General features: G+C 40.0%; 1 protein-coding gene across 8 annotated transcripts in view; it reads left to right on the top strand.

The window, feature by feature from the left end:
* The window catches only part of PDE4B (phosphodiesterase 4B), a 548,107-nt gene extending 524,634 nt beyond the window's left edge, over positions 1-23,473 (top strand). For 7 of the 8 annotated variants that reach the window (XM_077892166.1, XM_077892167.1, XM_077892170.1 and 4 more), the window contains 9 exons: positions 4,793-4,886; positions 11,079-11,257; positions 12,511-12,609; positions 12,751-12,915; positions 14,975-15,074; positions 16,998-17,152; positions 17,264-17,386; positions 18,086-18,268; positions 21,135-23,473. In XM_077892166.1, coding sequence (XP_077748292.1) covers positions 4,793-4,886; positions 11,079-11,257; positions 12,511-12,609; positions 12,751-12,915; positions 14,975-15,074; positions 16,998-17,152; positions 17,264-17,386; positions 18,086-18,268; positions 21,135-21,500 — 1,464 coding nt within the window. In that variant the 3' untranslated portion in view covers positions 21,501-23,473. Of the gene's footprint in view, positions 1-3,690; positions 4,168-4,792; positions 4,887-11,078; positions 11,258-12,510; positions 12,610-12,750; positions 12,916-14,974; positions 15,075-16,997; positions 17,153-17,263; positions 17,387-18,085; positions 18,269-21,134 lie in introns of those variants that run through there. The other variant, XM_077892173.1, reaches the window with a different exon arrangement.
* The last annotated feature ends 647 nt before the right edge of the window (positions 23,474-24,120 follow it).

The raw sequence follows: 24,120 nt of genomic DNA on the forward strand, positions 1-24,120 counted from the left end.
CCGAGCCACCCAGGCATCCCCCGAGATTAACTCTTCTATGTGCTTGATGCTAGCCCTTCTTATCATTACTCTTCTAATGTGTTTTATTCTTAGAAACATAAAACCACCGAGTTTTAGAACTGGGATGAATCTCTGAGATCCTTCTACTCCCTGCCTCCTGCGTGATTAGCGTAGCAAAACCTCGTTACCAAGAGTGCTCCTAAGTTGCTTGTGGATCTTTGCACAAAGCTCAAACCAGTCCTCTCCTGAGAAATCTAGAAAAATGATGAAGTGTTCCATCGTTTCACAAAAACCTGGCTCAGAAGAAAATAATCTCTGTATGTAAGCACTGCAGCTGAAGAAAAATTGAAGCCATAAAACAAAATGTTCCTAGCAAGTGTAATTGAATTTCAGATTCAATTATATATTTTATATATATATTTTATTATATATATATATTTATATATATATATTTTTTAAATAGCTAGCTTTCCACTATATATTTTAAATAGCTAGCTTTCCACTATTAAAGGTAGCCTATTCAAAAACATTCACATATGATTTTATAGGGATGATATATTTAGGCAAGTAAGATTAAATCATCGATAGAGAATGGTATCTTTTTTCATTTTCAAAAAATAACTGCAATTTCTAGCAGTGTTCACAAACCAGTGTCAGGAATAAGCTTAAGGGAGCATTGAAGGAATTTGTGTTACTAAGGGTCCATTCACAAACTTTGCTTGTCTGTACTCAAAAGGGGCTTTGGCCATTTCCTCTGGGGACATTATTTCTAGGTAAGCTCTAACAGGGTTTTCTTGTAAGACAGATTCTTAACAGAAAAATAGAATCTGTGTACATTAGGTGGTTAAAGACACATTTATCTTTGAAATAGTATGCTCCTGTTTGTGGATTTCTCTGCTGCATTTGACAAAATAAATAATGTTCATTCCCTTTCAATCCTGTAACTGCTTGGGACACGGTTTCACTCAGGAGCTACTTTACCTTCCTATCTAGACTGAACACTCAATGTGACAAATAGGGAAGATTCCAAGAGTCTTAGAATACCAAACTGTGGAGGCATTATAAATACTTCTTTTCCATTGTTGGTGACTTATTCTTACAGTCTGAAGCATGTCCAATTTGAGTTGTTTTTCTCGGTAGTATTGAGAGTTTTGTTTTCTGGGAAATATCAGTTGCTAGTAAATGTTGTGTCCAATCTGTAGGAGACTGCCTCAGAACTTGTTGTAGAATCATGACAGGTTCAGATCGAAAGGCCGAGAGCCGAAAACCATGCGTTATTTTCATCTTCTATATGAGAGGTGAAGTGTGGCTATCTCTGGCTCAACAGAAACAACTCTGACACTGAAAACCCAACTAAGCCCAACTTTCTGGCTGTCTCCTCAGCCTTAGCCTCAAACACAGTTCATGTCTGATCCACTCGTTGGTGTATTTCATCACACAGGTCAGCACTGATCATACTAATTGTCCTCTACATTACTGAATGTCAAAGATGCTCCTGTCTGCTCCTTGCAGGCCACATCTGCCTTTCTTGGTTTATACAGAGCCTGACATAAGTGGGCCATTCGTAAATGCTTTTTGATGAGAGCAGTGATGGCCTTAGTCAGTGTGGTTGGGTCCTCCCTTATGGAGGAGGAAAACCGAGGATTGTTGCTAAGCAGCCCGTTAGGACTGGGTCACTTCTGACCCTGAATGACCTCCATGTGCATGCTTCCTCACATCATGTGTTTCATCCATTCATACCTTAGGATGACTTTGCTTTTTGGTAGGCTTGCCACGCTCGTAGCAAAAGACTCATAGAGAGCAATATAGGCATGAGAAGGAAGGGGGTGGTATTCATCTCTCACAAATTATCTAGCCCTGAGGAGCCAACGTGACTAATAAAGACTGGCCTCACTCTCTATTAACTGTTGTCAACGAACATGCTCTAATGTATCTATTTCCAGTAGGATGAAAGCTGATTAAGAGGGTGGTTTTTTTTGTTTTGGTTTGTTTTTTGTTTGTTTGTTTGTTTGTTTGTTTTTATTGCTCCATCTTTAATGCTTTGCCTGGCACATTTTAGAGGTCCAAAAAGTATTTATCAAATACATAATAAACTGGTTTTATTTAAATTGGTACAAACCCGATTGACTCCAAAATCTTCCTAAATATTTTACTGACCAAAGGAACCAAGATGGAGTGTTTGAATGTTACATTTGGCTAAGTCTTGTGCATAGTGTAAAGACATACATCTGTCTCTGCCTTTTTTTTCAAGATATATTTGCAGTGCTCCAAGTACAGTTTCCTTCTTTGCCAAAATTTAGCTGATCAATGAGAGTGCAGAGACCTGTCTTTTCCAGCTTCTAAGTCTTTATTTAGTGTATGTGCCTGGCTTTTGAAAAGTAAAATTGAGAGGCCACTATGACCAAGCAGGTATGTCTTCAAAAATATATAATTGGTAACTTAACGTGATTCACTTGGAGTTCAAAATTGCATTGAGGTTCAATAAGTAAAACACACGAGCTGAGACAATTGATCCAAACATCCCTGGTTACTGTTACTAACATATTGTGTTATGGGAAAACACACATACGCAAACAGAGTTCCCCCAGAACCTCTTCGAAGACAATGCATAGTGCCGTGAGCCAGCAGGCAACGGTACTAAGTTGCGCTGTCTTCAGTTGGAAAGGCCCAGTCTCCTGGGCACAGGCGGTGGCATCATGGGGGCTTGGATGCTTGAAGTAAAGCCATATTTGGTGCAAGATGCTCATTTGAAAGGAGAAAGCCTCACAGGAAAGAGAGCCAATTGCATGTGGGGGCTGTTGCCATGGTGCTTTGCTCCTGCTTTAACATGCTGTGCTTGAACTTCTGGGAGTCCAAGGGTGGGGTAACAGAGAGGAGGAAGGAGGAGGGGAGTGGGATGGGCCTGGAGAGCTCACTGCAATAGGACTCTAGTCTTCCATAAGGTTCCTCTTTCCTGTGCTATCTAAGGCTGGCAAGGAAAGGGGGCGGGGGAGGGAGGATGGGGGGAGGCAGAGAGATTGAGAGTCTACAGGAAGGGAATGACTTTCTCAACATGCCCCAGATTGCTAAAATGAAATAAAAATCAGTTTAACTCCTAAATATACCTAACATGAATTAGAAGACGTTTAACACTAAAATTCCAAAACGGCGTGGTCCTTCCTAACCCAAATAATTCACCCTTTCGTGATCCTAGATGGGAAGATCAAACGTGTTTAATTCATTTGTCGAATGCAATCTAATATGCATATTAATGAGCTGATGGAGTGGAGAAAACTGCATTGGGCAGATGAAGTACTTTTTAAATGAAATAAGTTCATCCTTTTCCCACTTGTTTCATTGTGAAGGAAGGCTGAACACACTGGCACGCACTGTCGGTGTGCAAAAAATCCTCCAAAAAGCTAGCTTTAACAAAGCCTTCGTATTCTGAAAGCGTAGTCTGGAGGCAGCCACAGTTCTAACCTGTTCTCAGTTTTTTTTTAAAAAAAAAAAAGATGTTTGGAAAGTAAATGACTTAAATGCACCATCCCCTTGAAACCGTCAGCGTGACTGCGTCTGTGTGGAGGAAGGTCTGCACAGTGGAGAGAGGGTTAAGAACACCTAGTTGAAATGGGGGAGGGGGAGGGTACCGACTTCAGATTTACTTAAATATTCATGGGGCTTCCTCCATTTTAATCTTCTCCTTTTTAAAAGATGGCTGTGTTTCCCAGTCTGGCAACCCCTCAGGGAAGAAGAATCGTTCCTTCCTTGCAGAGTTCAGCTGAGCAGGACTAATCTAGGATGGAAACCCCTTCGGCCACCAGGACTATTCATAATTCATAAGTGCTGTAAACCAGCAGCTGAATACATTTAGACAGCTCCTGCTCCTTCGTGCAATTCCTGATTCCATTACTCTCTCTGCCAGGAAAGAAGCAGGGAGCCCAGGCTTCTTGTCACAATGGAGTGTGAAGATGGGCTTTGTTTGGATTAGGAAATGCCCTAAGAGACTTTGTCTTTTCTAAGTTTTGATTATTTTACCACTGAATCTGCTCGGCTTTCCCGGGTCCTTTTCGGGAGTGCTCTCTCAGAACAGTGAATTGTTGCAAAGGGATTTGTGGATTGTGGCAAGGAGAGCTTTCCAAAATGCCTGAGGCAAACTATTTGTTAACTGTATCTTGGGGTTACATCAAGGTGGGTTAATTTGATTCTGTTATGTGTCTTTGATAGAATGTGAAACATTTACATCTGTATGCTTTCTGTGAAGTAGAAAAACATCTGTAATGATTTAATTTGTGTTGTCCCTTAGCCCACTGAGGCTGTTTATTGTAAAATAAGAGCATGTGGTATTACATCGTATTTAAGTAGACTGTGCTGTATTTTAATCCTATTCTTTTCATGCAGCTCGATTTTTAAAGGATGCTTCTTTTTTTTCCCTTAGTTTTCTCTTCAATTTTTCACATATGATCTCTTCTCAAATAATATTTTAGAGTTAATTGCCAATAAATGTGTTTTAAAAGTCGTTACATTTTCAATGAAATTATCTTGACCTCTATTAAAATTCCTTTTCCTATGTTTGCATCTTCAAGAGAAATAAGATAAGATGTTAATTCTAAGAAATCTTAAGAAAACTTCTTTTCCCCTAAGGTGGCATTGGAATGATTTCACATTAAGAGAGGTATTTTGTAGAAGAAGTATCATCTATTTAATGGTATCTGCTCCATTTCCAATCTCTTGGTTCTTAGTAAAGTCGAAAACATCTGAAGTGATCATTTGCTAGTTTTAAGGTGATTAATACATTTTTTCTTCTCATAAACAGTTCAAAAGAATGCTGAACCGGGAACTGACACACCTCTCAGAGATGAGCCGATCAGGAAACCAGGTTTCTGAATACATTTCAAATACTTTCTTAGGTAAGACATTAACTGGGAAACCTGTCCCATAATTGAGATTTTTCAGTATTAATCTCTGCAATCTGTCAGCGACATCCTTATGTGAGTTTGGAGTGGGGTTAAGTCACAGAAAAAGCCATTTCAAATAAGAACTAAAGACAACATTTAAGGTAAAAAAAAAAAAAAGGCAGAAAGATTTTTTTTTTTTTTTAAAGAATCAAAGACAGAAGGTTTTTATAGGCTAATTGTATTTCTGTGTAGCTCAGGTCACCCCTTATCCACCCACCCACTTATATCTTGGCCAAGACCTCCGAATAGGGCGGAGCGGCGGGGCGGGGGGAGGGGTGTCCAGTCATCCAAACCTGAGGGACCAGTCTATTGGCTCTTTTGACATGGTATTCTTTAAATTCTTCCAATAACTTGACTTGGAGCAAAAGATTTCCTCTTAGTTGGTTTGTATGAGATACGGTTGGAGAATAATTGTGTGCCGATTTGGCCCATGGGAATAAGCTTCGGAAGTAATTTGACTGTTGCTTTGCTAAGTTATTTCTTAAAGATCAACGGGAAGAAAAGAATCTTCACATCTCTGAAAGATTTGGCTTTCTGCAAGCTGCATCATTATTTTCCCAATCTGATGCTTTTATCTATTGTGCTGTGTTGTCACATTGATGGTATTTAACACATGACACTGACAGTAAAGGTTTGCATTAAAGATCCTCAACTACTGTCAGATGTCCTGTTTGATTACTAGAGATTTCTGATCTCATGTTTAAAGCCATTCTGCTGTATAGTGAACCTATTTGGATTATATTTTTCTTTAATAGGGCTTGCAGAATATGCAAATCTACTTTAAAGCAAATAGGTAGCATTTCGATTCTGATTCTGTTGACTTTCAAATACTGCTGGATTATGCCTATTTACAGAACTCCATTATGTAGGGAAACAATGCATTCTTACAACTGAACATCACACCTCCCTACATTTTTGGCATAGCAACACATCATTTAATCCATGAACATCTGCCTTGGGGCCTTATAGAAACACACACCTCTTCTGGTTTTATTTTTTAAAAAATCAATCCTATTTCTCCAATACCAAAGCAGTTTCTGCTGTCAGCCGATCAATCTTTGATCTGTCTAGTGCAGAGCCCATGGCATTACCCTGCAGCAGATGGGCAGTGGCACAATTAACAAGTGCCTTGCCAACTGTTTCCTCTGTGGGTACCTTCCACACCTGGTTTTCTCCGGCGGCAGTTACAAACACCTTTGGGAACAAAGGAGAAGAATTTTCATATGTCCTAGCTCTGAGAGGCAGCTAGGATCTAATTGAACAGAAAATGTTATATACTGATCTTTTCTTCTCCATCATCCCCCCTTCATCCCTTTGAAGAGAGACATCTTTCGCTGTTCCTTTCAAATGTACTCTGCTCTGTGCAACACTCAAGTATTTTTCACAAACTGGGAATCTTACACTTTTCCAAGGCTAATGATTGTGGGAGAGAAGAAGAAAGTCGATTAGTGCAAGAACTCCTTTTTGTTCTCAAAAACATTGCATTTTAAAAAGCCGGGGCTTGTCTGTCATCTTGGGAGAGACTCTCACAACCAGAGTAAAGCTGCATGAGCCCTTTGTCATCCAAGACTGCACAGAGGCAGCTCTGTACACGTACTAGCTCTCACCAGCAGCTTGCCAAGGACAGCTAGAATAGTTTAGCATATCGATCTTTTTTATTTTTAATCATCATAAGCTATTAAGTGAGAAAGCTGATAAGATAATAAAGATGACCTCTCAGGGTCAACACTGTATCTCAAAAACAAGTAAATGTCAAATCTTGAATATTTCATTTGCTGTTGGCACATCTCTTGAGGAAACCAATCATTTGGCTTCTCATTGTTCCAAAAATTAAATGATCAAATACAGGTTGTTGGGGAAGGTAATAGAATCTCAATTCTTAGAGACTCAGCATTAGGAGGATGGGGTGTGTGTGTGCACAAAGTAGTCCTGATCAAACAGACTAGACAAATTAAAATTTTAAATATTCTTGGAAAAATATAGGAGAGAAAACATCCCTCATATAAACAAAAGATATGTCAGTTGCCTCATCTGTACAGTGGGAGCACTTGGCATAGGTGACAGAGTTCTTCAAACTCTAACATTTTATGACTCTGATATGAACTGAGTTGATTAGTTTTGCTAAGACATACCTGGCAGTCTGGATTCTCCATAATGGACTGTAGACTTGCAATCTGATAATCCTAAATAGCAAACAAACAAACACAACTTGCTTCCAAACTGCAAATGTAGGACATGGGATTCTTTTTTCTTTTTTTTTAAGATTTTATTTATTTATTCATGAGAGACACAGAGAGAGGCAGAGACACAGGCAGAGGGAGAAATGGGCTCCCTGTAGGGAGCCCGATGCAGGACTTGATACCAGGACCCCAGAATCACTTTGCCCTGAGCCAAAGGCAGACACTCAGTCACTGAGCCACCCAGGTGTCCCTAGGACATGGAATTCTTAATCCTGTCTTGTGGGGGTGAATATTCCTGGAGAAGCATGAATAAAGCCTTCTTTATCAACGGTCAGATCCGCAAGGGACCTTAATGGCCTTGCACTCCAATTCTGTCATTTTATGGGAGAGAGAATAGGCCCAGAAGGACAAAGTAACCTAATCAAGATTAATTGGCTACTGTGTCCCTGAGCCAGAACGAAGGCTTTGCTCTCTTGACTCCCAGACTAAAGTACCCTGTCACTTTAACTAGGAAAGAAGGCTGTCAGGGACTCAGACCCTATAGAAGAAGATTGCACTGGGACACATGCTTCTCTGTGTGTGTGTGTGTCTCTGCCTCTCTCTGTGTCTCTCATGAATAAATACATAAAATCTTAAAAAGAAAAAAAAAAGAAAATTGCCTTAAAGGACACTTAAATAATGGGTATATTCTTTTGGAAAAAAGTCTTTAAGAATCGTGATTGTTGGACCTAAAAGTAAAATGTGTTTTTAACATTTCTCAGTAACATAAAAATACCTTGTCCAGAGTACAGCAACCCTCTCAGTGAGCAGAAAATGAGAAGACCTGAGTGCTTTAAGTTAAAATTAAAGAGCATTATTGCAGTAAGAGCCATTGATTGCTAAAATGTGTCGTCCAGGAAGGAGGGAATCCCTTACTCCAAGGATCTGTGAAATTTGTACTGTTTCCATTCAAGAGGATGGTGTTGAGATGGGCAAGTCAAAGGCAGGCAAGAGTCCATTTACCACAGCAGGCATTTACTGATGCTCTGATATGCTAATGAGCTCCAGGTTGCTGGCCCAAGAGGAGATAAAGCAGGACCTGTAGGAAGGGAGCATAGGTAAAGCAAGATAAGTAGATATATTATAATTTAGTAAATCTTTTTACAGAGAAAACTCATTCCTGCAAATCCCCTACTACGACTCAAAAGCCAGAGGACGTAGAATTTCAAAGATGCAAGGAAAAGAATTTAGACATTTTGCGTGATCATATGCCATGCTCTAATAAAAGTCCTTCAAATTATGCCATTAACAGAGTTTTGACGTGACCGTTTTTTGCATTTTTGTTGTTGTTGATTTGTTTTATGCTCGTCCACTATGTCCCCACTGTATTCTGACCATTTTGCAAATAAATGTAAATTTACCGAGCATTTATGGCAATTCTGTGAGTCTGTGTTTCAGGATATTTCTGCAGTGTAAGGGTTCAGCTTCTAAACAGAGGAGATTCAGACTAGGGAAACCTCTCAGTTGTTCTACTGCCTGCCTGTATAGGGAAACACCCATTAATGTCAAATTGCTCCTGTCTGTGAATAATGGCTTTCTTCTTTATTGTAATGTTCCAGACACAGTAGGGTTCAATTACTGGCTGTTGCAAGGAATCTTTAGTTAACACAGGGAAAGGCTGCTAGTCCCACTAGAGGTTTTCCTATGTACAGTAGCATAGGGGAAACTGACAGTCTCTTAGATAACCAGACGTGAGGAATGATGAAGAATGGTGGTCGGGAAAGACAGAGGCTACTGTGGCCTTTCCTTTTAGCGAAGAGTTATGCTTATTAGGAGTGAGGCGACAGAAAAGTTAATGTCAGAAATAATATAATATGCAGTATTTTTTGCCATTGATCGTGAGACCAGAAAGAAATTCTTAACGGGAACCTCAGGGCCTGGGTTTTATGCTATTAAGTCACTGTGTCTGGAACTGAGTAATTGTAAAATACATATCTGTGGAATAAATTGCCCTTTGAGCTTGGACAAATCGCTGACTTCATCTGAAAAGCGAAAGTGTGGGATTATTATTGGTTACCAAACCTGGCTCTGATCATCAGTGTCATTTAGGAAGTTCTTTAAAAAAAAAAAAATACCGATTCAGGAGGACCGGATGGGGCTCATCAATCTGTGTTTTTCTCAAGTTCCCTGGGTGTTTCTGATGTTGAAGCAGGTTAGAAACCCCTGAACTGGGGATCCCTGGGTGGCGCAGCGGTTTGGCGCCTGCCTTTGGCCCAGGGCGCGATCCTGGAGACCCGGGATCGAATCCCACATCGGGCTCCCGGTGCATGGAGCCTGCTTCTCCCTCGGCCTATATCTCTGCCTCTCTCTCTCTCTCTCTCTGTGACTATCATAAATAAATAAAAATTGAAAAAAAAAATATTTTAAAAAAAAAAAAAAAAAAAAAAAAAAGAAACCCCTGAACTAATTGAAATGACCACTAAAATTCCTCCCTAGGCAAAAGTCATAGACTGATGAGGCGAGGAGCTTATAGGTCCCTAAAGATAGCACAGGGATGCTAGGGATGGAGAATACCCTTGTTCCAGGTGTTGAGACATACTGGGCGCTGCTTCTGTCTCCCTGAGCTTGCTTTGCATTGAGGAGTTGGCCACAGGGCCCTAAGAGCAGACGGAGGTCTCTGGGGAAAGCATGTGACTGTGCCATCACCTTGCAAGAGTTGAAAGCAAATATTCTAGGCGCCAGCATGCCATCTGGAAACATGTCATTTTCAAATGGGGAAGTTGTCTTTGTCCTAATTTCTACTGTAACAAGCAGAGATACAGGTAGAAATTTCTGAGAGCTGCATTAACTCTTTCAGCCACAGGGTGTCATTTAGTTCAATGAAGTAGCTGTTCATGCAATTCACTAAATGATTGCCTCTGTGCACACTCACAAGCAGCCCTGTGACCTGAAAGAGTCAATGCATTTTGCAGAAGGACTCAAGATAAAGCCCCCTGTGAAGTAAAATGGGATATTTGGTGGCTGATGCCTTTAATAGCGTGATATAGAAGGAAGAACCTCCATGAGAAGGTAGATGTTTTTGTCACGAATTGTAGCTCTATTACCTTGTTGTAGTGAAATTTTTTAAGCGATTAAATGAGATCAGCATAAATATTTAATCAGCATAAATATTTTAATAAATTTAATGCCTGTTACAAGTGAGAAGCATTGTTTATTATTAATTAGTAGAATGAATAAAAATAAAGCATGACGTAAAGCTGATAGAGTTTTCCTCTGAACCTCAAATGATGTTACCATATTTGTTGTTAAGCCAAGGCTTAACATAATTATATAAAGATCATAAACCATGCATTTCTCTAACTTACATACTGCTCATCTAAATTGAAATGCTGTATTTATTTAAAGTTGTATGTATTTTTAAATTAAAAAAATTAATACATATGTGAAACTAGTGATGTACTATATGTTGGCTAATTGATTTTAAATTTAAAAAATTAATACAAATCTGATAAAATGAGCAGAACATAAAGCCTGTTTTTATTAATCTGGGTCTGGCTACGTGAACCTTTTCTATTATACAAACATAGAAGTTATTTTTTTCATAGAAGTTATTTACTTAAAAAAAACCCTACATATAAATATTGATGCCCTACATATAAATATTGATGCCTATATTTGAAAATATAGAAATGTAATTCTAAATTACACTACAGATAGAAGATGGAGGATTGAGTCCTACCTCTGCCACTGCTTGGACAACTTATTTAGCTCCTCTGGCCTCAGTTGGTTGAGCAATAAAATGAAGCCAAAAAAATTCTCCCATTTTCCCCATCAACCTCACAAGATTGTCCTGGAGGTCAAGTGAGATAATGTGGGATAGTCCTTTATAAGACTGTATAATTGTAGGACATTAGAAATTGTTTTGGATATTGCAGTGGGTTCTCATTGGCACACAGGGGCTGAAAAATGTTTCCCCTTGTTGCAGATAAGCAGAATGATGTGGAGATTCCATCTCCCACCCAGAAAGACCGAGAGAAAAAGAAAAAGCAACAACTCATGACACAGATAAGTGGAGTGAAAAAACTAATGCATAGCTCAAGCTTGAACAATACAAGCATTTCACGCTTTGGAGTCAACACAGAAAACGAAGATCATCTGGCCAAGGTATGTCTGAGCTAGGGGCATGTGCATGCAGCTCTCTCTTTATAACAGGTGGCTGCCCAAAACTATCTACTAGAAAATAGTAGTAATCATTTTGCTTTATTATTAAATTGTATGATAAGAAGGCTGGTGTGGCCTCTTTGTCCATTGCTGGACACCTAATTCGAAACCCTTTTCCAACAACAAAGGACCTTTATTTTTTTATTCTGAGTTGGATTTGTAAATGGAAATTCCTCATGAATGAGAATCCTAAGGAAGGCACACTGGGAGAATCCACAGGGTGGCCAGGAGACAGGATTGAATTGTCCCAGAGGACAGATCTAGGACTATATGCCAAGGATTAGTTGGAAAATCAGCACTGATTGGCAGAGCTAAAGAAGAAATGAGAGAAGTTGACAGCACTGACTCAGATCCCAAACCTCGTGAATGAAGGAAGACACACATCCCCTAGAGGGCCACGTAAGGTGACCACGGAGGTTCCTGCAGCCTTGTGACAATAGGAAAGGAGCTTGCCATGGGCAAGCAGACATTCAATGAGACTTCTGACAGATGGCATTGGAGCAAGATTGATCTTACATTGGGGCAAGCCTCTGGGGAGAGCCTAGATCCCTTATTCTGGGCAAGAATTCAGGATAGAATAAATTACTCCTTTAATCAGATAATCTTGGAATAATCACACAACGGAGGACTGAATTGTTTCTCCGAGGCCTGTCCGTGGCCCAAGAACTCTAAGATGGAATAATCCATGGTTGGCATTCTTCGTGACCTTTTACTAAATTAGGGTTGACTTCCACACATTCTAGCAACTGAGTCTCCCCAACTGGGCCCTTTGCAATGATAGCCAAAGGGCAAGGGAGTTCCCCTGAGGTGGTTTTTCAGCTATTACTAATGAGCCAGTGCTCAGTGAAGAGAAGAGACAGGGAAATGGAACTAGAGGGATCTCTAAGCCACTGACAGCTACCTCTGAATACAACTTGGTTGAGGACTGATGTGCAAATACAGGTTAACAACTCAATCTATATATTAGACACACACTTTCCCTTTTCTGAAGAATATACAGAAACTTATAACTAATATGAAGAGGATGTCCAATCTCGTAGGCCATTCTATTTTCAAATTTTCATGCAACTGGACCCAAACACTCTAAAGAGACACTCCACAGTCTTAGCCAGCCATTGTCCAAAAACTAAATGAAAATAATGAGGCATGCTAACAAAACTGGTTTTATTCCTAAATTCCTCTCATTTTAATTACAGGAGCTGGAAGACCTGAACAAATGGGGCCTTAACATCTTCAATGTGGCTGGATATTCACACAATAGGCCCCTCACATGCATCATGTATGCCATTTTCCAGGTGAGTTAAAAGGAGAGTATTGCTTATTTAATTAGATGGCTCTTTATGATTTTTTTCCATCCCAGTTTACTTTCCTGATTTAACTTTTTCTTCATTTTTGAACATCCACTTATTTATTTTCTACTCCATTTTACTACATAGGAAAGAGACCTCCTAAAGACATTCAAAATCTCATCTGATACATTTGTAACCTACATGATGACTTTAGAAGACCATTACCATTCTGATGTGGCATATCATAACAGCCTACACGCTGCTGATGTAGCCCAGTCAACCCATGTTCTTCTTTCTACGCCAGCATTAGATGTGAGTAGTTATGATCTGTTTTGCATTAACCACCCATCCTCTTTAGAAAAGTGCTATACAGCATGTAACATAGTTACAGAAATAATTGCACATGCTCAAATGGGTTCTTTATTTTGTGTAGCATCTATCCGTTGGTTTACTAATAAAAATGAATGGCATTTCTACTTACTCTGCTTTCAAATATCAGAGTAACCATCTCTTTATATCTCTTAAAATTGAAAAGTTATTTCATTATCAAGCATTTAACAGGGTGTTTTTTTTTTAAAGATATATTTATTTTAGAGAGAGAGCACATGCTCATGCATGGGGGGGAAGGGCATAGGGATAGAGCCAATCTCAAGGAGACTCCTCACTGAGCATGTAGCCCTTCGTGGGGCTTGATCTCATGACCTTGACATCATGACCTGATGATGGAAATCATCAGGTCAGACACTTGGAAATCAGGAATCAGACACTTAACCGAATGAGCTATCAGGTGCCCCCAGCGTGCTTTATTTTTCATTGCATCTCCAGTATGTAGTTAAGTATCCAGTTCAGCATCTAGTATGTAGTTTATCCTCAATATGCATATACTGATCTGAATTGCCCATACCAACCCAAATACTGTAAGGGATAGCACAGAAGTATAATATAAAATGTCCTACATAGTTCCTGTGGGGAATAAGCATTTGTTAGCTTATTCTCCTAAGAATTCATAAAACTGATTCTACAAAAGTAACTGAATATCTAAAACTGAGGAATTAATGAACAGCATTCCATTTTGCTAGACATCTTGCTAGAAGGCGGCTGTGACTCCTTCCTTAGTAGATTAATGCATTTCCATGCACCAGTGTTAGCAGCAATGTGCCCAGCAGGCCATATTCTTCCTTGACATATGGCAATGGTAGGTACTTCCAAAATGTGTAGGCTCACTGCAGAAGGAGACTTGCCAACCCCCACCAGATTCACAGGTTCAGTTTGGAAGGTGAAGAAAGATTAGACTGACCACTATTCTATTGTTTGTGTTCCATATTTCCTGATAAAAGAGATCCAAGACGATGGGAAAGTGAAATGGAGCTGAGGCTGTTTTATCCCCTGAAGGAGAGAAACAGTATTATTTGTATGTTCTGTATAAGGATTATAGAGTGGGCCAACACTGTTTATCAACTACCCACTGCTATTGATCGGATGCCTATTGTGTGTCCAGAAATTGACCATGGGGGCTGTACATGATGAGACAAGAGACCGCTCAACGTGTCCTTGAGCAACTAGTCTTCATAGGAAAGGTGGAAACTGAGCTGGCGGTTGAAGGATCAGAAGATTTAAGTAATCACAGAGGATGAGGAAAGACATTTCAGCCAATGAAAGACCTTTTAGTCAGAAGGAATATATATCTACACAAATATTAGGTTTAAATTATCCTATACAAGTAGGGGCAGAGGAGGCTTCACAACATGGCATGAAGGGGAGCAGAGGGGCATTAGGTTTCACTTCTAAGAAATCTTCTCAGATCTGGCCCATAGTAAACATTTAGTGGATAGGAACTGAAGGAATGCTTGAATGAATGGATGGATGGATGAATATATGAAAGCTTCTGGCCACTCTACAAATTTAGCTTTGGGAAATAATTTATTGCCAGTCTTCTGAGTTTGGGATTTAGCCTTTCTTCTCTGAGTTACTCAGCCTGAAACCACGTGAAACCATGAATGTTGTTATATCTCAGAGCAGAGCCAGTCCGACTTGCTTTTATGACTTGTATGCACTCATGTTATATAAGCACCATGCTTCTATACTACTTATCCAATAAATAAACAGGACCCCACCTGATTACTCGTCTTGAGCATGGTGCTAATGCCTTCCTATAAGCTTGATGTGAGCATGGGCTTTTGCCATCATCCCTTTCATGTGAGACCATGATGATGGATAGAGTGTACACTGAAATTAGTGTATTGAGACATCATATACATCAGCAAACAGTCCTTCTCCCAACAAGAATGGAATGGGATACTTCAATATGAAAGCGAATAAGCAGGATAGGCCAATGGGATCTGGAGTTAAATGTGCTCCTTTTGCTCTACAGGCTGTCTTCACTGATTTGGAAATTCTGGCCACCATTTTTGCAGCTGCTATCCATGACGTGGATCACCCTGGAGTCTCCAACCAGTTTCTCATCAACACAAGTGAGTTCACTACCAGAATAGTCATTCGAGATAATTGTATGATTGTATGATTCATTGCTTCATTTTTCCCCCTAATGTTTTCATTATGGATGATAATAAGGGTAATAATGAGGTAATCCTTCCATTCCACTCAAGCTGGTCAGACCTTTCCTGGATACTGTGTCCAGTCTGGCAACATAATTTTTGAGCTAGCATGGAGAACTTGGAAAGGGTCAGAGGGGAGCCATAAAAAGTACTCAACATTTGGAAAATACAATACGTGAGGAAAGAGTAACAGATGTGGAATTATCCAGTAAGGACAAGGAAAGGCTTGGGGATAACGTGATAATGATTTTCAGTGTTATGCAGGACTCTCCCATAGAACATGGTGACCCACTAGTGTCCCTCTCTACTGAGGAAGCTGTCCCAAATGTTGGACCTGAGCATGGGAACCTCCAAAAAAAAAAAAATAAGACTCCAAGGAAAGCACCAGAATGCTTGGTCTGTAGTAGGGAAGATGACCCAGTGACATTTAGCGCTGCTCCAGCCTTAGGATCCCAAACTATACTCAATGCTTTTGTCATGCTGAAAATGATTAGTATCCATGCTAATGAGAAGCCGTGGAATTTTCTCAATGCACTATTTCTAAGTGCTAAAAATCTCAGTACATTTTCTTCTGAGAATATTGATTATACAGTTGTGGTCATAATTGACATCAAGTGCTGATGGTTTTATGGAAATGTTTTGAGCCACTTGCTATAAAAGAGTTCCTGTCCTACTTTGTTATCAGAATATCTGAATGATCTAGGTATAGGGTAGATTCTTTTTTAACCTTGCTCTTCTACTGAAAGAACATAAACATCAGGCAACTACTTGGCTATTGGATTGTAACAGCTGGTATAGTGTGTGTCACAAATCAATCCATATACCAGCCAGTTAGCTTCACGCAGAAAAATGGTGTTTCTGCTACAGCCACCGACAACACTAGAACATATAAACGCAGTTTGAAGATCTGGGATTAATCACAGGGTCAACAGGCAGGAAGGGCTGAAATAACTTAATATACCCCACCATGTATTCTGAGGATGGAACATGAAGCACACAGTTAAAGCAATGGTATATAAGGGACAGCATCCACAACTAGTAACCTATCACCATCCCTTGGCTATTATTCTTTATTAAGAGAAAATGGTCCTTCTAGAATTTATTGACCATCTTCTCCAATGCAGACCAGGGCTTTAACAAAACATGTCTGTGGTTCTTCTGTGTGATCCAAAGCAGGCTGGAAACTGTTGTTCAGGTATCCAGATGTTGCTATTTATGACATATAGGGCCAGAGGACAGAAAATCTGACATCAAGATTGTTCTAAAAAATTACTGATGTTTCATTACCATTTTTTAGAAAGCTACAGAGAGCTGAATTATTTAGATAAAACAAAATTTCACACCCACACTATTATCATCTTTGAAAATCGGAAAGTCGCAATTGACAGAACAGGGGGAACCTATAACAAAAGTGAATCAGTTTGAAAATCCTCATACATATGATAAAGTTTAGTGGCATTTTCCTTTCCACAGCACAAAATGCGTGAAGACATAAAGGAAATTACAAACTGAGATAAAAGTAAGATTCAGTTGCTTGGGAATGAGCTTACCTAATGGTCGATTTTTCATCTGAAATGAAGAAGGAGAAAAAGAATTTTAAAATATTGTGAATTTTAGTCAAAGAGAGTTTATGCACCAGTATCTATGACAAGCATGTTTTGCTTAGGAATGGACTACTTCCTCTTGAAGAGGAAAATGGTTTCTCTGATGAGAAATGACATGTGGGTCTTGGTTCCTGACATCATGTGGAGACAACTAGATCTGATTTCATACTGAAGTAATGCCAACATTGGAATTATATCCCTTTCTTATTAAGTCATCATTTTCCGTGTTTATTAGATTCAGAACTCGCTTTGATGTATAATGATGAATCTGTGTTGGAAAACCATCACCTTGCTGTGGGTTTCAAGCTGCTGCAAGAAGAACACTGTGACATCTTCCAGAATCTCACCAAGAAGCAGCGCCAGACACTCAGGAAAATGGTTATTGACATGGTAAGACTTCCTTTCTACATCCTTCACTTACTGTTCCCTTCCCAGAAGGAGAAATCCCATTCTCTATGATAAACTGAATTTCCTGAGAGTTTCATTTTCTTTTTACCCTAGGTGTTAGCAACTGATATGTCCAAACATATGAGCCTGCTGGCAGACCTGAAGACAATGGTAGAAACAAAGAAAGTTACAAGTTCAGGTGTTCTTCTCCTGGACAACTACACGGATCGTATACAGGTATTTGAAGAATGCCTTTGATTTAACACAAAGCCAAATCAAACTAAACCGAACAACAAGTCAACAATGAAAACAAGCATCAGTTCAGTTAGCCACACATCTGATTATTATTACAACTTGGGTTTATTTTAAGAACAAGCTAAGGAAAATGGACATTCAAGTTTATCCTCTAATTTATGAAGAAAAAACATAACCCTATTTATTGAATTGCTTAGTGCTAAAAATAAATGGCAAAATTCATTTGTAATAGGGGATACGTGACTGCTGGTCCCAAAAGCTCGCGTTTGGATATAAATCCCATCGACTTGAAGATTGTTAGGTCTGTTTTGATTATACTAACTGCCATCAGCTGGTCTCTTTCCACAAGTGGAAAATATGAAGACATCTACTTTGAGTAATTCTTTGCATTTTTTCCAAACTGGGGAAGGGAAATGATGGCAGCATTTGACCTCTAATGTTCATTCCAATTTTTACATTCAATGACTGTCAATCTGAGAAGACACACATTTTCCCTTTCAGGACTCGATAATGGTAAATAACCATGTCTAGCCGGCACATTTTTTTGTGCACACACCACAATTATAATGCAACTAAAATGTTCTAGGGTTTGGTACCAAGTGTACTAGTACAAGAGATATGAGATGTTCTGGTAGTATTTACACTATATTTTATGGGATTTCTAAAACTTGGTGATTCCAGGTCCTTCGCAACATGGTACACTGTGCAGACCTGAGCAACCCCACCAAGTCGTTGGAATTGTATCGGCAATGGACAGACCGCATCATGGAAGAATTTTTCCAGCAGGGAGACAAAGAGCGGGAGAGAGGAATGGAGATTAGCCCAATGTGTGATAAGCACACAGCTTCTGTGGAAAAATCCCAGGTATATACTATGCCATTTTCAAAGTTTTTGTGAGCTCTGCTGATTGTAGAACTAGAGGGTTCTATCTAATTCCTGAAGTTATAAGGAAGCAACTACCCCTTTAGTTCCATTCTGCTTGTGACTCATTCGCCTTCTCCATTACACTCAATTTCACAGGGTGGAGACAAAGTAGGCCTCAGAAACTCATCGCAGCTTGATCTGTGTCTTCTCAAGCAGTTTAGAAAGTTGTCTATGGCCTTAGCAAATCTAGCTGACTAAACTTAGAGCGGCTGCCTCCTCACTGTCTCTCCAGATTTCTTTTCTCCCTGTCCTCATCCAAGAGCTCTACTCTTCATCCTTGCTTCCTCCGCCCTGTGTCTGTTGTCTCTCCATTATCAAGTGCACGGCCAAATGTGAATCTCATTCTGCATACCTCTTCTACCTCACAGTCAACGCCCCATCCTATGTCCCCTTCCAAGGTTGCTTCTCCACCTCTGAGAACACACTGACATCTTGGGTTGTGTCTGAGAACTGGGGATGCTATGCTGGAGGCAGGGGGATACAGAAATGCCTCAGACACTTCTAGTTGCAGAGTATGTCCCGCTAGAGGTATCAATATCCCTACAAAGGCCTCAGGGCATGCTGAAATGTTATTTTTTCAGGGCAACGAATGGCCTGAGCCAGGTGGTCATGATCGATAATGGGTCCAGGTTGAGGAGTGCTTTTTTAATTCGTGTTCATCCTCTTTCCCCGCTACCTGCTACCCCCAAACTTACACATGTTATAATATCAATGCAAAGTTCCTTTGCAGTTATCATTTTGTTGTTTTTTAAAGAAACCCAGTCAAATGAGTTTAAAATCTGTGAAAGTGCTCTAAAAGTCTAATATGCTATAAAAATGCATGCTAACATTCAGTTGTCAGGGCCAATTCAAATCCCCTAAAGCCTAAATTTGAACAATTAGTTAAGTAGAATAATGTCCATTGATTATCTACAGTGATATTTTATATTTATATGGTGTTCTATGTGGTTTTCCATACATTTTCCCATACCTTGTCCTATTTGAACCTCAAAGAGCTTTGTGAAATAGACACAGCAGTTGTTTCCCAGTGCATCAGGTGGAGAAGCTCTCCTCTTGGTTCATTCACCAGCTCCTGGATGACCCAGCTACCCTCCGCCCAGAGCTCTTCACTCTCCATCACTGTGGGCAGGTCTCTCTGTTGCCATGACGTCATGGTCCACTCAGGTGTTTCCCGCAGATGGGCTTTGGCAAGCATTGTCTGAGTTGTCTGGCAATAAAGTCCTTGACTCGGTGCTCTTCGGATTTGTAGAGCTCTCTCATCCCTGGACCTCACAAATAAGCAACTAGAGGCTCCCTTTCAAAAAAGTGCCGAGCATTTAACAGAAGCAAAACAAATGAAGAAAGGAAATGACAGCACTTTGTTCAGCTGATCCCATTTTCTCCATTGCCTTGAGTTAATTTTTTCAGGTCCCTGGAAAACACCTTGAGAATAGTCTCTAAAATCCATTAAATACACATAAAGAAGGAAAAAAGAGAAAGGAGGGAGTGGGCAGATGCAAGAGAAATATCTGAATCATTTGCAGTCAAGTTCACATGACCAAAGCAGATGACAGAGGTCCCTGACTTTGGTATGAGTTGTGTTAAAATTAGGGAAGCACCAGGGATGAGAAGATAGATGATAGATAGGTTGATAGATAATGATAGATAGATAGATAGAGATAGATATAGATATAGATATAGATATAGATATAGATATAGATATAAAAGAGTCACTTATGAACTTTGATGTATTAAATGATTTTCCAAAACCCAGAATAGCTGTTTAAGGGCAGGTTTCCAGTCGTATGGAAAGATAGCTATTTCATGTCCCACAGACACATATACGCTGCTCTTGCTCATTTACCCCTGAATCCAGACCCAGTATCTCTCCAGTCCCCCAGACCAGGACAGGGGAATTCCATTCCCTCATTCAACTAGTGCCTATTCTTTTTCACAACCTGCCCCCACCCCCAGTGTTTCCTGTTTGTCCGACAATGGAGAGGTCAGCATAAGGCCACAGAGCCAGCTCATGCAGGATGCATAGCCCCTGTGTAAACCATAACAGAGCCATAAGCCTTGTATTTATTCACAGGAACACTAGCAAAGGAACTGCTTAATTGTTTTTATTTTCCCTCCTTTCTCCTGATGGAAGTGATTATAACCCTGTGGATCTAAGACAATTGCAGACATGTCCACAGAGGGAATATTTGTTTGTTTAGGTGCTTGAAGTATCTTCAGATGTTTTACCAAAGTCCTCTACAAACAAAAGCATTCCGTGGAACTTGAGAAATTTCAGAGTCATCAGGGGCCGTCTCCTCTTCATTTTGGAATGGTGGCATATTTTAAATTAATCAGGGAAGGAATCTTGAGTCAGAACTCATTAGACCTGGAGCTTCCTTCTTTGGAGAATGACTCACAGAATCCAAGTAGAGGCAAAGTCATTCCCAGCCAGGGTTACATCCAGACTTCTTATCTGGCACACAAAAAAGGAAAAGTAGTATGTTCTAGTGAGACAAACACAGGCTTTGGAATCAGACCACTTACCGGCTCTGTGATCTCTGACAAGATATTTTGTCTCAATGAATCTTAGTTTCCTCCTTTGTAGAGTGCGGATAACAATACCTCCTTTGGGGACTTAAGAGTAATAACATATATATTACATCCAGTGCAGGGTGTACCACAGAGCATATGCTCAAATAGGGGAATCCATCATTACTGATCTCTCTTGGGTTGTTGTGGCTCTTTCTTTGTCTAGAAACCAGGACTGCTTGTTTGGTTTTTTAAGAGTCCATCATAATAATCGACTTGTAACCTTATTTTTTTCCAGGTCGGTTTCATTGACTACATCGTGCACCCACTGTGGGAGACCTGGGCAGATCTGGTACAGCCTGATGCCCAGGACATTCTGGATACATTAGAAGATAACAGGAACTGGTATCAGAGCATGATACCCCAGAGTCCCTCCCCACCGCTGGATGAGCAGAACAGAGACTGTCAGGGTCTGATGGAGAAGTTTCAGTTTGAACTAACCCTTGAAGAGGAGGATTCTGAAGGCCCTGACAAAGAGGGAGAGGGACACAATTATTTCAGCAGCACAAAGACACTTTGTGTGATCGACCCTGAACATAGGGATTCGCTAGGAGACACTGATGGAGACACTGGGGCGGAGAACAAGACCCCGATCGACACATAATCGCCTTCTCTGTGGGGAGATGAACATTCCACCTTTGACAAGCATGCCAGCTGTATGGTAGGGCCAGCCCATCATGGGGACGTAGGCCTGCGCGGGACAAGGGCCATGTGGCCTTTCCAGTTAACTCGAGTTTGGAGCCAGAATGCAAGACCGTGAAGCAGACAGCAGTTCAGAAAATCCCACGGTTGACTTGCCTTGCTTGCAAGCTTAGTGGATGGAGAGCTGAAGCTTTATCTGGTACTGGAGGCCAAGATCAGATCCTGAGTAAATGGCTTGAAAATGGAAGACACAAAACTGAGAGATTTCTCTGCACTAAGTTTTGGGAATCTGCCCCCTCTCGTGACTGAACTGACTAATAACTTCACTTATAAATCCGCTCACCTGTCCCCTTGTCTGCCAACCTGTGTGCCTTTTTTGTAGAACATTTTCACGTCTTTAAAACACCTGTTGAATACTTAGAGTTTAGTATCAACTTCTACACAGATAAGCATTCAAAGTTGACATAAACTTTTTTGACTCTTTCTGGGGGTGGGGAAAAAAGGAAAGAAAATGGTCTTCCTTCTTTCATGGGCAATATCTTTCACTTTACTACAGTTATTTTGCAAATAGAAAGGATATGCTTCTAACTACATTCTACTTCCTTCCCCTGTTGTCCCATCCAACTTCACAGTTGCCCGTCTAACAAATCTCTGTCTGCCTGCTTACAGCAGTTTTTCTTCTCCTCTTAGGACTTCACTTTTGTGCTACAAACAGAATAAAAGCGAACAAGCTAAGAGGTGGGAAGGGGTAGTTGTGTCGTTCCCAACAACAGTCTGTAAAATGTAGCTTGATTAGGCAGTGCGCCATGTTGAGTCCTGAAGCCCTGAGCCACTGGGCGCTGCACGGCCCCCCATCCACCCCCCACCCCCCAGCGTTCTCTACCCAGTGACACACCGGTTTCAATTTGATGCTGCCGTCTTTCTCTTGCACTGCCTTCTGCGCTAACACCTCCGTTTCTGTTTATTATAACAGTCTATTTATTACTTAATGTATATAATGTAATGTTTTGTAAGTTATTAATTTATATATCTAACATTGCCTGCCAATGGTGGTGTTACATTTGTGTAGAAAACTCTGCCTAAGAGTTGCGACTTTTCTTGTAACGTTTTGTATTGTGTATTATATAACCTGGACATCGCTTAAGAAAGACATACGACCCCCTCCCAGGAGGACATTCGTGGGCTTTTATTCAGACGGTCTGCCCCCTTCCCTGTCTGAGTTGCTAATTCTGCACAACTCCTTTGTGAACCAGTTTTGGAAACAGGATTCTCACATTCGATATTAAATGGTTTATACTGAGCTTTTACTTTTGTAGAGTTTGATAGGGGTAGGGGGCAAGGGGATGTAGTTTTTACCCATGTTCTATCCAAATCTGTGTACGCAGGAGTTGGGTTATGACTGGGTTCTACTATAATTGTGGCTTTGGTTTAAACAGCAACACTACATTTGCTCACAGATGGCTCTTCTGAGTGTTCCCAAACTACTGACTTTGAAGCAAAAGCCTCCTGCCTGCCATTAAGCAGGAATGTCATGTTCTAACTAATTACAAAAAAAAAAAAAAAAAAAAAAAAAAAAACACACACACACAATAAAGCAATGTGAATTTTATAATAAAATGTGAACTGATGTAGTAAATTATGCAAATGTGAAGCTTCTGATAACACTTGTTAGACCTGTAATTGGCTTCAGTCTCCATTTGTAAAATATATTCCACGCTTTCAGTTCAGCATTGTAACTCACTAAAGAAATGGCACAAATGTGCATGACCAATGGGTTTGTATGTCTATGAACACTGCATTATTTCAGGTGAACATTTTATTGTTTTCAAAAGTTTCTCACAATGTATGTTATAGTATTATTATTATATATTGTGCTCAAATGCATTCGTAAGAGACTTTTATATGAAGTGAATAAACAGAAGCATGATTAGATTAGACTGTAGGCCCAATTATTTTGTGGTTAGTTCTGACCTATGAAAAGCAGATCTTTTTTTCTCTTCTCTCCTACCATACCGCACTAAGGAAACCAATTACTTTGCCTGGCCAACCTCTCAACTGAAGTTTCAGAATCTGTGTCCCAAAAGTCCCCTAGCTTGGAACGTTTCACATGTTCTTAGCAAATATCCACACAGCTCAATGATGCGGGAGGTGGTAAAGGAAAACAAACAAAACCAGTTTAAGAGTCTGAAAAGTTTAATCCACTATAAATCAAGGGAATCTCCAACTTGGCTGAGTCCTCCAGAAAAAATGAATCATAGAATTCCAGAACATTAGCTTCATGGAGTCGGTTCTACTGATTCATTTTACACACAAAGGATCTGAGGTCCAAAGAGTCATCTTCAAGCACCATTGATAGAGTACTGATTGACTCTCATGGTCTTTTTGATGATTTGTGGAGCCCCTTATTGATCATCTGGTTTGATCTGGAAAGAGCTATATAAATATGATAGGCAGAATATTAAAATGTTTTGTTGAAATTTTAAATTTTAAAATCAGCTTTAAAAAATGTTTTCCTAAGAAGTGTGTGTGTGTGTGTGTGTGTGTGTGTGTGTGGTGAGGAAAGCCATAGATAAGAACCAGTG

Source organism: Canis aureus, chromosome 3 (genome assembly GCF_053574225.1).
Source record: "Canis aureus isolate CA01 chromosome 3, VMU_Caureus_v.1.0, whole genome shotgun sequence".
Classification (NCBI taxonomy): domain Eukaryota; kingdom Metazoa; phylum Chordata; class Mammalia; order Carnivora; family Canidae; genus Canis; species Canis aureus.